Genomic DNA, 13,224 nt, shown 5'->3' on the forward strand with positions numbered 1-13,224 from the left:
ACAAACTCGAACTAAACCAAATTCCAAGAACACTCTCGAAGTACTAATGAGCCAAGAACAGAATCATCGAAAAAAGTGACAGACCCTCAAAGGGTTCACAAAATCAAATCAAAATGTTTAATAAATACGGATCGCTTGAGGACATGGAAGTTTCCGAAAACTTCCATGCCAGGGCACATAGCTTGTCGCCCTCGAAGAACGTGGGGGGTAGATCCCCTATGAATCCACCTAAAAGATAGGTCGTTTTACTAATATCGTGCAGTGGAATTGTAGAGGTCTAAGGATTAATTGTAGTGAACTACAGCTATTAGTCCAGGATCTAACACCACCAGACGGATAATTTTACTTTACGCCAATTTACAGCCTTTCATCATTATTCTCCTCTGAGTAATAGGGCCACGGGAGGATCTTCTATCCTTATACGACAGGATGTTATTTGCAGCCCTGTTCCGCTTAAAACTAATCTCCAAGGTGAGGCAGTGCGACTTACTCTGGGTGTAGCATTGACATTACGCTCTCTATATATTCCGCCTTCATCGGCACTTCAGCAGACTGATCTACAGTCACTCTATGATCAAGTCCCGAAGCCCTGTGTTATTATGGGTGACCTAAATGGTCACAACCCGCTCTGGGGTAGTAACAACACTAATACTAAAGGTAAAATAATCTAAGATTTCATTTCCAATAATGACCAATGTATGTACAATGATGATTCAAGCACCTATCTCCATCCTGCAATTGGCACCTACTCTTCTCTGGATTTGTCACTTGCAGCTTCTCACCTCTTCAATCAATTTGATTGGTCTGTCCATGGTGACCTCTGCGGAAGTGACCACTTCCCAACTATTCTTTCAGAAATAACTCCATCTGCTTCTCCATCGTATACATGATGGAATTTTTCGACGGCTAACTGGTCCTTATTTCAAACTACAGTCCGTTTGAGACAAAATGATACCGATGAAGTGCAATCTAACACAAAACAAATAGACATAAGAGAATGAAACCAACGCGGACTGCAATACAAACAACTGACCAACTCTAGAAAAAAAATGCATAATTTGTGTCACAAAAATAAAAAAGTTGTTTAAGAAACTGTCATCATTTATTTGTGCTTTTTCCAAGTTTGTTACAAGGGCGCATTGGCAACTAAAGGAACAGCGCTAAAAGGCGAGATGCACGTGCATTAATGACGTCAGAGACATGTGATTAATGCTGATTGACAAAGTGAGAGAAAATGAAAGTCTATAATTTACAAAGTCTATGATTTTTTTCAAGGATGAAAATGACGTGGGGTGACCCAAGTATGCAATTACAAAGTACATACAGCGCACTACCTGTGCAGCTGGGGCGGTGGGGTAGCCTAGTGGTTAAAGCGTCCGCTCGTCACGACCGGCGTTCGAATCCCCACATGGGTACAATGTGTGAAGCCCATTTCTGGTGTCCTCCGCCGTGATATTGCTGGAATATTGCTAAATAGCGGCGTAAAACCATACTCACTCACTCACCTGTGCAGCTGGGGCACGTGACATCTCGCCAGCTCAAAAGTTTGTTGAGAACCCGTTAACGCACGTGCATCTCGCTTTTCGCGCTGTTCCTTTAGTTGCCAATGCGCCCTTGTAACAAACTGGGAGTGAGTGTGAGTGAGTTTAGTTTTACGCCGCACTCAGCAATATTCCAGCAATATAGCGGCGGTCTGTTAATAATCGAGTCTGGACCAGACAATCCAGTGAGCAACAACATGGCCATCGATCTACGCAATTGGGATACGATGACATCCCGTTAGTCGCCTCTCACGCCAAGCATGGGTTACCGAAGAACAATTCGTACTGGGATCTGCACGGGTGTTCTTCAATTTGAAATGACATAAAAATTGGAGTACACAATGAAACAACTTTTACAATCAAACAAAATCATGCGCTCTGGACCAAATGCCACTGTGGCTTCTAAAGAAATGTCTTGAAGAAACAACCGCCTCCGTGGTGAAGTGGTTAGAGCGTCCGCTCGGAGAGCGGAAGGTCGCGGGTTCGACCTCCGACCGCGTCATACCAAAAGACGTTAAAATATGGTACTTGTTGATACTTGCCTGGCGCTCGGCATTAATGGGTACAACAAGGACTGGTCGGCTCGGGGTCAGTATACTGTGTCTGTGTGGGGTATTCATGCTTCACTGCGGAATGGTATCTCAGTGAGCTAGCACTATAAAACCATCTTAAATCTGGGCTAGCACAAGCAGCCGCACATACACATACACACGCATGCACGTCGTCATATGAGTGAAATATTCTCAAGTACGACGTTAAACCCAATTTCACCTCACCTCTTGAAGAAACGGTGAACAATGCCGTCAATGACTCTCTACGAGACCTAACTGTGCCTCTTAGGTTTGCATTGGCAGCAATTCTGATAAAAAAAACTCCACCTGTTCCTGACAGTTATTCAACTAAACAAATGTCTTCAGTTTACCCTTGACTTACCACTTGGAGATATTGTTTGGTCCACCTGAGGGCGGACGCCTGGAACATAAAACTACAAATTCCACATAGATACAGACTTTTCAAACAATATTCATAACTGGATGGCTCAAATCTTCCTCAAACGCAACAGTTGTAAGACCAAAGTACTGATAATCTGTACTGAATCGAGTAGAAGACACAGGTCTGACACCTCGGTGATCAAGATCCGGGGTTGTATCACTGAAATGGAGGAACGAAGTCATGGTGTTGTGTTTGACTCTTCAAAGTATGCAAGACAGCAGAAACACCATGAACTCATTGCTCATGAAAACAAGTATTTCGAGTATAGCCGAAAAATGATCGTAAACATACATCATATAATGTGATAAACCCAGATGACCCTGGTACTTGAACCTCTCTTTTGGTAAAGATTTGGCATAGCTAAGTTGATAAATGCAGATTTGACATTGTCGATGCACCAGCCTATAATGAAACACAACATTTTGATATATCTCAGACTGTATAATAATTTCACCCTGCTAACTTCCAAAGAGACTTAACTTAATATAAAACCTTAGGGTGTGCAGCAAAATATGTTAGACTTATTTAAGCCAGACCATATTATGCGTTTGGTGAACTCGCTCTATCTGTATTTTCTTGAAGTTGCGCTTCTGTAAAAGTTTTGCCACGTGTATTCCGCCCTGAGGTATTTTCAACGATTTTTGAAAACAAATTAAACTGGAAATTTATTTAAAAAGTACTGATATAAAATACGTCCTAGGATTCGGACGTACCTGCTTTATTTATTTTGTCCGCAAGTGTTTAGATCGCTTCTGATATCGACAAACTGTAATATATTTAGTTAGTGTCACAACCGTTCAAACTGTTGCCAGGGTTTCAGTGTACCGTCAGTGGTCTGTAGTGCTGTCTGCACAAAATACGTCAATGACCGTGGGATGGTGTGAAAGACCGCTGTATGGGTCAAGTCTCAACAGGTATATAAGACCGCTGTTTACTCAATTTCTCAGACAAATCGAAACTGTCTTTGGAAGTTCATTTAAGGATGGCTCAAAGAGTACGTTCATTTAATGCTGGCAGCCAGGACCAGGACGAGAACCTCTGCCTTGTAGTCCTTGGAGCTTCTGGAGTAGGAAAGACAGCTATTATTTCTCAATTTCTGGGTCAGAATTTCATCACAGAGTATAAAGGTACGTTCGAGGAGATCCACAGGCGCACATATGACTCATCAGGATTGAATTTGACAGTGGGAATAGTTGAAATCATCAATGGGGATGCTGTTCCCACGGTAAGGAAGCATGCTATTGCAAAAGGGGATGCATTTGTTCTCGTCTATTCCGTGGATGACGCAGACTCATTTGAGCAAATTTACTCTTTGCGAGATCTCATTCTGGAAGAAAAGCAGGAAAACAATGTTCCCATTTATGTGGTTGCCAATAAGATAGACATTGCAGAAGAAAGGAAGACTCCCATCTGGCAAGTTGCGGACGCGATTGTTACAATAGACTGGGGGCACAAGTACACCGAAGTGTCAGCTAGAGACCCCACGCAGATTGCTGAACTCTTTGAAAGTGCGCTTCGACATGCTCTCTCAGTGTATAAAGGCAGGTTTCTAATGTCACCGAGACGAATGATAACACCTGCGTATCTTTTGTCAGTGATCAGGGAAAAGCTCCGTTTAAACAGGAGAACAAATCCAGATCGGGGAACAAGATGTAAGAGATGAAGTTTGAGTTTCAGTGTATGCACAACCGAAAAGGACTTTTCCTGAACTGAAAAGCCGTGGATTACGTTGCACCATCGTGCTGAAGGATGTCCTTGATATTGCACTTTGTGTGTTCATTATGTCTTGTGTGTGCTCATGAATTAAAACAATGTATGTAAGTTATTATATTGCTAGTTATAGAGTTATTGATACATGTAAAAAGTATTGAAGTCAATCCTAAAATGAACATTTAAAAACTTGTCACTTGTGAGGTGCATCACGCGCATACTTTTGTAATGGTCAAATTGTTTGTGTTCTACATTTACCATGCCATATGGTTCACATTGATGGGTGATGCCAATCAGAGGAAAGGAAGTATCCTGTCTGGCAAGTTGTGGACGCAATTGTTACAAAAGACAGAGAGCACAAGTACACCGAAGTGTCAGCTAGAGACCCCGCGCAGATTGCTGAACTCTTTGAAAGTGCGCTTCGACATGCTGTCTCAGTGTATAAAGGCAGGTTTCTAATGTGACACCTGCGTATCTTTTGTCAGTGATCCTGGAAAAGCTCCGTTTAAACAGGAGAACAAATCCAGATCGTGGAACAAGATGTAAGAGATGAAGTTTGAATTTCAGTGTATGCACAACCGAAAAGGGCTTTTCCTGAACAGAATGGCCGTGGATTACGTTGCACCATCGTGCTGAGGCATGTCCCGGATGTTGCTCTTTTGTGTATTCATTTTGTCATTTGTGTGTTCATGAATAAACACAATTTCATGCCTGTTATAGAGTTATTGATACATGTAAAAGGTATGGACGTCAATTCTAAAATGAACATTTAAACACTTGTCACTTTTGAGGTGCCTCACGTGTATATTTTTCTCAATACCAATTACTGTGTTACGGATTTACTATGAAATATGGTTCACATAGACAGATGTGTGATGTCACCAAGGCAAGTGTCACAGACACACAGACACACGCCACACACCACGGAACAACACAATATACACGCATCTGGTTTGATTGCTTGCTAACTTATCTTTAATTCAGCATTTAGAATACACACAGCGATACACTCGGATTTCTTTCCGCAATATGGCTGACAAAACACAGACAGACTTCCAAACTGTGAAAAGATATATCTATATATATTTGTGTATTTATCCCATTTTAATTGGCGTCTTGGTACTGTTATACGTGCAGTCATGGAATCGCGTTTACAATCAGAGACATACTCGACAGTCTCGTTTGTTGTAGACTTACTCCCTTCAGTATGGATCCGGGTTAGGATTTCATTTAATGTGTGAATCTTGATATCGGACATACCATGCTATTATGTTATTTTTGAGGACAGGTCTTCACTGTATCCCTTTAAATATCTATAAATTAAATTTATCTTTAACAAACGTAGGAATCTATACTCTACAGTCAAAAAATGAAAGGCATAGGCGTTTTATATTGCCATTGGACGTTTTGAAGCAGGGGAGTTCCAGCCTGCCGTTGCAATACAGATCAACGTCCACCAGAGCACCATATCTCGATTATGGCATCGAAATACCCGCTTCAATTCGACCAGAGATCGTCCCAGAAGTGGAAGGCCAAGAGTGGCCACTCCTGCTCAGTACACCGATTCATCCGGGAGTTTCACCAATGTCACCGATTTCCTACAGCAACAGACACGGCAGGACACATGCCTGGTCTTCGATGAATTTCAGACCAAACTATCAGAAATCGTTTGAGAGAAGTGGAAATTCGAGCATATCGACCAAAGTTGGACCTGTCCTGACACGACTGGTCACCGACAACGATGTATCCAATGGTGCAACGGGGTACAGGCATGGAACCTGGGGAACTGGCGACGTGTTTGGTTCAGCGATGAACTGCTTTTGCTCCTACAACGACGGGATGGGTGACAACGTGTCCATCGACGTCGACACAGTCATTTTGCGCTGAACTGCGTTCGACAAGTGGACCGATTTGGTGGGGTAAGCGTCATTGTGTGGGGAAACATGTCCTGCACCGGTAGATTATGGCTAGTGGTGGTTCAAGGCAATCTTACATTGACTAAATCCTGCGACCTCCGTTCCTCCTTTTCAACCGCCAGAAGGAGCTGTTTCAACTCGACAACGCTCGACCCACACAGCTCGTGTTACAGGTGCATATTCCACGAACGTCAATGTCCTTCCCTGGTCTTCCAAATCGCTGGGACGAACTTGATCGACGCGTCCGTAAACGGCACCATCGTCCTCAGACACTTGAAAACTTGCGAGTGAGACAATATTCCCGAAACGAATCAGTAGAACCGGTAAAGTGGTTGCAAATACCTTTGGTTGGAACATGTTGCTGTAGTAGCTGTAATCAGAATATTTTGGATATGCTTGCTAAAAATGGAGTCCATCACTTCACTTTTCAATGTTGTTTGATGCTGACAGGTTTGGATGATAATTAGGTGCAGTTGGTATTTCCAATATTAACACTATTTCATAAGCCGACGGTACCTTCATTTTGAGCCAAATTTGATAAATTTTCACATTCGTGGCATGAATACAAATGTACATAAACGTTCCTGAGTAATGATGCTGATTTAAAATAGCATTGGTTCCATGAATTATATATGATTTAACTTCATATTGGCGGTCTTTACGTTGAAGCAAATGAGCCTTCTCTAAATTCACGCCATTTCAAACTTTAACCCCTATATGGGGATCTGTATGTTAAAAACATTTACACTTATTCCATCTCTCGGAATAGATGTAGAACCATTTATTTCGGCTGCTGCACTCGACAAATCTGTGATACGTCTTCAGATTCCATACTCTGGTTATAAATACATCTTGCATTCCTGATCTAATGCAAAAAGAAGTGGGACACCCAAGTAGGTATCAATACATTACATCAAACAAAACCAACTATCGGTTACACCTACTTGGGTTGTCAGTCCAGATTTGAAGAGGTCATTATGCAACGATGTCGCATTGGCCACATCATGTATACTCATCAATACTTATTATTGTAAATAGTATTAGACTGACTGACTGACTGACTGACTTAGTTTGGTTTTACGTCGCTTTTAGCAATATTCCAGCAACATAACGGCGGGGGACACCAGAAATGGGCTTCACACATTGTACCCATGTGGGGATTCGAACCCGGGTCTTCGGCGTGACGAGCCAACGCTTTAACCACTAGGCTACGCCACCGCCCCAAATAGCATTAGAATTAATAATTGCAGTTTAATTTGGTTTGAATGAATAAACAACCTAGACTATTAATAGTGGCAATACTTTCAAAGGGGGTTGAAGTAGTGTGAAATAATTGTCCCCCTGAGAGGGTATATAAGTCCAATTTCATTCAAGGTATTTTTTCATACAACATGTTTTAATAGTAGAATATGTCTTCATATAATCTGAAACTCTGAGTACAATCGCCAACGGCTAAAGGGATGGTGTTAATTCAGCTGGGATCCAAGCAGGTAGCAAAGTACTGTAAGACGCCATGGTCCCTTGTATTATCAGATTGTGTTTTGGTTGATTGGAATGTCACATTGATTGACTTTTAGTTGTTGTGGGACACAAAAGTTTAAAGCACTGAGTGTGATTTGAACTTGCATCTTGCTTAGGCTGTGTAACTTTGCCTGTTGAGGGTGAGCTGAGGAGGTGCGCTAGGGAGTTACTTCCTCTTTGTTATGCTCTCGGTTTGCCGCTTCTGGTGTAAGACTGTGGCATTCATTCGAGTGAGTTCTGCATGATTGCAGTGTTATCTGAAAGGCCGTACTGAGGTGTGGCTACTGTCATATCACGAGCTACGGTAAGCAACATAGAGTTGCCTCCCCTGATACCACACGGTGGTGTCGCCTGTAACCACATGTCTCGGCAGTAAAGATATATAGTCGTCAACAGAAGAAGTTGTGGAAACTGTTAAACTGTTCTACAGTACTATATTGTCGTTCGAATGCAATTCATTAAGCTTGAGCGGTTTGGTTTCATTTTGACCCAATACAAAAATGTAATATTGTATTAGAAATCTGTCTTGTCATTCATTGTAACCTTGCGCATTGTTTACTCAATATAGTATTGAAATGGGAATTGTTAAACCGTAAAACTAGCATGGTGATCTTTTTTCAGCTGCTGGCGATCCATACCCCGTTTTATATTGCATTGTTCTGACAGAAATAACATTCTAAAGATAAATGCTAGTTCTAAAGTCTGTTTCTGACAGTGATATGCTAGAGGTTATTGACTGCCCTTCGTTGCCAGCTATTAATAATCTAAATGTATTCATTATGTATTTAGATCGTGTATAGTCACAGTGTGCGAAATAGTTTCAAAAAGTTACTAGCCCACAAAATAATTCACTAGCCCGAAATTTGAATGTAGACAGGTTTCATCATTAGGCTGCTGATATGATGAAGTTTTTATCAGGCCATAATCCTGCATGATTTAAAAGTGTGTGATAACTTAACAAGTCGGAAGGAGTGATATATTTACAAAATTACCCCATGAAAATTCACTAGCCATTCGGGCCAGTGACTGTGGGGATTTACTGGCCCGACTGGATTTTTACTAGCTACGGGCTAGTTGGCCAGTGGCTATTTCGCACACTGTATAGTCACGACATGGCTGAAAAACTGCATGTGACTTAAAATGTGAACTCACTCACTCATTTAGTGAGTGAGTGAGTTAATATTTAACGTCACATCGGCAATATTTCTGCCATATCGTGACGAGAACATTTGCTCACTCATTTAACTACAAGAAGGATCAACATTTGGAACCTTGTGTGGATGAGGAATAATGATCCATTTATGATAAATCTACTTTTACTTTGAAAAATATAATTCTTAAACTTGCTTTTGTGCTGTATCATTGCGACATTGAACATGGACACCAAATTTCTTTCAAATGTATGAAATATTCTTTGTTGCGAAACAGATATATAAATATCCTTACCAAACATTTGCCAACATTTCCGATGCAGAGAAGTTGTTATTGATTTGTTACAATCAAACAGCTCAGTCAGTGGATGTTCATGAAATACGTGTTTCAGTAATGTTGATACTGAATGATCTTGTCTCTCTTGTCTACTCTGTCATATTCCTACGTTGGATAACAGGAAGACAGATGCCGACGTAGATAACATGTTCTTCTAAAGCTACTTGAACGTCAAATGATTTCAAAGAACAAACCTACATCTATTGAGGAGAGATGAATAGCCGTCTGTGTGTAGCAGTAACAGGTGATATGCTGCTACCTCATGAATCGCAAATATCTAACCTTCAATGGCTGGCGAAGCGGCTGTTACTTTGGCCTGGAAAATATCAGACTTTAAACCGTTATCTCATATGAACATCAGAAATAATATTTATTGACGGTGGACCCTGTGAGGCCAACACGTTGCACAAATTATATTATGAACTATATTTTGACTTTAGGTCTTGGCTCTTTTTGTTTGTAAAATATCGTTCGATTGTGAAATATGTCCTGTTTATAATTTCCCTAGAGTCTTATGCCCAGAAGGCAATGGCTCACGGACCAATCTGGTAGATTGATGAATTGTTAAATCATTTCTGCTTGAGCATATCATCCCAGTACTAGTATCCTTGGTGTTGCAAGTCGGACAACCACTTGTATGTAGCATTGTCTTTATGATACTCCGTGGTAGGTGGGTCACTTCTAGTTAAATGTGTCAAGAGACAGCAAGCGACTAACTTACTAATGTTGATACATTGGCTGGACTCCCTGTTTCAGTATCTGTCCACAGGTTACTCAGTTCAAGCAAAGGACCGGGATCATCTTCTAGAGTTGCGAGTTGAAAACTCAAGGTGTCACACATTTGAAAAGTTTTACAATGCGTCAAAACTCAGACGTTATTCAAACCAACACGTACCTGTCTTCCTTCATCTCTCCATCTATACCAAAAACTATCAGAGCAAGGTATTGCTGCCTTCCAGTTGAACAATATGTCCCAAGCCCACTGAGGTTTGGTCATGGGGTAAATTCCTGCAAACACCCATTACTTGTGCTCACTGTGGTGAGAAAACACATGTGACTTAAGATTGCGATAGCAGCTTTCAAGGTCACATGCAACCATAATAATAATATACATTGCTGATTATGAAAAAACATATAAACAAAATTATAAGCGTACCCTTGTGTCATGTAAGTTCGATCACTTAAGAACTGTCGCTGAATTTTCAAAGTTATATTCATATAATCTTATTTTCGAATCTCTTACCTCTAAACTTGTTTATTTATGTCAAACATTTCCAAAATCCAGGTATTTTTACTGCTTTTCACAATCGCGGCATGGCCACCCTCTCACTGTCAACACAAGTGACCCAGAAAGCTACGTCACACAAGTTCGACCAAATGATTGGCTGGCTTGTCGCGTAAACAGGATGACTTGTATAAAAGATGTCTTGTGTCAAATTCAGAGCTAGAGCAGTCCCAAGTAATTTTATGGTATTTATGTCCATGAAACGTTCATTTTGTGTTTCAATTCTTCTAAAAACGATGATAAGTCACAAATATTTAGCTTATATAGAAGTATTATGCAGGGACGTATTCTTCAGGCTCATCGTGACGGGCATCAAACCATGAACTGGCTTGCAGAAACGTAAATGTGTTCTGTGCTGACATGTAGGGTGGGTACATTGTGCCAAGGTTGTATTTATCAATGAGGCAATAGCTCGAACATCATCAGGTACAAATTGACGGAAATTCTCAAAAAGCATTAGGTTTTCTTGACAAGGATATCTGGACATGTCACAATTAGACCAGCAACGCAAACAAACAGAAGACAGGTGTGCTGTCAATTTACTAAAATTTGAAATAAATACTGTTTACATTTTATTGGATCTGATAAAGTTACATTATTGATCTAGGGTTAAAAAGTAGTTGTTTGCTGAATATGAGCTATAACTTACGTTTGGTAACTTGACACGAAACATTTTCCGCTCCAAACGAATGAAAGTGGTGTCACCAGGAGATCAAAGCCTGCAGATACCGTAAGTTATCGCTACTATATCGCGACAATTACCATTCAAAATGGGCGATCGAAGTTTCATGTCGATCGAACTTGTGTGAATTGACGATACAATCGCAAATCAAAAGTGCAATATTTCGTACTTGGGTTCACTTCCCTCGAAACGAAGCACCCGGGATACCGAACCCAGTCAGAGCGGGTGGGTGTGCAATCAAGTGTAGTGGCTGGTTCATTTGCCGATGCCCTCACGGCAGTAACCTCCCAACACTTAGACCCCATATCTTAGACAGCTTAAAACAACAACATTTCTGGTTCAGTGCACAACTAATCCTCAAGCTGATACCTATTTCTTATAATGGATCACTCCAGTAGAATCAATTAGACAAGACGTTATGTTTATTCAGCATATTTATTACAAGTTAATAAATAAATAGTAAATATTAAATATGGTACTATGTTGATCATGTCCACTGCATTTCCACAATATTTCCCTAAAATATAATATTTGTACATAACTTAACATTTAATTTGAACTTAACATGTAATGCTTACTAGTCATTATCATGACATCCTTGGCAGATTATGCACAGCATTTATTTGATACAAAATTTCCCTAACCAAGATGAAGCAAATGTCCAACTGCATAAAGGAACTGGATGTGTTTTTTCTCAGCTTGCTGAAGTTGCTGCTTCAGTCTTTCCAATCTGTTGTCAATTTCGCGATAGATTCTCTTTCTGATGTTAGGATGTGGGTGCGGCAGGATGCGGTTTTTTCCTTTAGAAATCCTTCCAAATTGTTGTTCGTTCTTGGGCCGTGAGTCTCATAGCGGTTCCATAGGGCAAGAAGGGAATCGCGCATCGTAGTTGATCCAGGTGCTCACCATGTAGTCCTTGAAGTCTTCGATTCGCTGTGAGTCAGGAGAAGAGTTCATCACATCACAATAGGTATCAGAACAGTTGACCCCTTTCATCTTGTGAGCAGATATTCAAATGAAAACATAGCATGCATCTTTAAACTTAATTCCGCTTGTACAGTTCATATCATTTACTTCTGAATACAAGCTAGGTCTCCTCAGCAGGGAACACTAATTAGGACTGTTCCATTTCAGCCATGGGTGTTGTCTAATTAATCCCCTTCATTAGTGTCTAAGTTATACTTGTCTAAGATATGTCTGTCTTAAGTTTTGGGAGATAACCCTCACGGCTCATTTTGTTTGTGTATATAGAGATGTTGGGGTTTGTAAATACATGCTCATTTTTTTGTGTATAACATTTTGCAATCAACGAGCATAACATGTCATGCGTACAAGTATCACACCTGCCTGTCTGTGTAATTACATAATGTGACAGAGACCGAACTCGGGCCATAAATCAATGCGTTTTGTTTATGGTGTATAACCTGATAGGCGTTAAGTTCAAATTGCATGTGGTCAGTGATCGAAGTTGTGTATTGAATATTGTCATTAGCAGACAGGCAGGCAGACACCTAGGTGTCAATAAAACAGACATTGAGTTTTGCCTATGACAACGACATATCTATACCACAGTTAGAAATTCTGCCAAGGCTAAATAATGACAAGTATCGAACTGAGAAAGTGACTCGGTAGGAAGAACGTGTGGTGAAATAGACAAATGAAATTATATAAACAGTTAAATCGGTAATCTACTGTAATAACATATAAAAAGCTCGCGCCTGTGAAATATCAACAAAACATTAGAAAAATAGCTCACATCAAAGCCTTCACCGATTAATCACCACCAGCGAAGGTTTTCCGTCTTGAGATGTCGAACGCCTCACTGGTTGACACATAGCTGAGTAGATCTAGATCCTAACAAGGTTATTTTATGTAATGGGTAGATTATTTACTATTTGTTTTGATTAGACTACTCCTGCTCACGACCTTATAATCCGGACATCCCGCTTCCAAGCTGCGCGAACCTATTTCACTGCGTATGTGCTATGAGCGCAGCCCAGCTGTTGAAACCGCTTTTCACCCCAAGCGCTGGGGTGAATTTAGTGAATCGTTTGAAATCCGATTTCGCGGGGTTTTTTTCATCGCGTT

The 13,224-nt window shown here is 40.7% G+C and overlaps 1 protein-coding gene across 1 annotated transcript; it reads left to right on the forward strand.

Annotated features, from left to right (window-relative positions):
• Positions 1-3,516: 3,516 nt before the first annotated feature.
• On the forward strand, positions 3,517-4,790 carry LOC124290736 (ras-related protein Rap-2a-like). The gene is made up of 2 exons (XM_046727540.1): positions 3,517-4,067; positions 4,730-4,790. The coding sequence occupies exons 1-2, from the start codon at positions 3,517-3,519 to the stop codon at positions 4,788-4,790; spliced, it is 612 nt and encodes a 203-aa protein (XP_046583496.1).
• Positions 4,791-13,224: the final 8,434 nt, after the last annotated feature.

The sequence above is a fragment of the Haliotis rubra genome, unplaced genomic scaffold, assembly GCF_003918875.1.
Source record: "Haliotis rubra isolate DU_JTF1 unplaced genomic scaffold, ASM391887v1 Scf472, whole genome shotgun sequence".
Lineage (NCBI taxonomy): Eukaryota > Metazoa > Mollusca > Gastropoda > Lepetellida > Haliotidae > Haliotis > Haliotis rubra.

Bases quoted from the DNA above. Each gene is read 5' to 3' on its own strand.
- LOC124290736 (XM_046727540.1), top strand. From the start codon at position 3,517: ATGGCTCAAAGAGTACGTTCATTTAATGCTGGCAGCCAGGACCAGGAC. The intron at 4,068-4,729 runs GTATAAAGGCAG...ATCTTTTGTCAG, and splicing joins CTTCGACATGCTCTCTCAGT to TGATCCTGGAAAAGCTCCGT.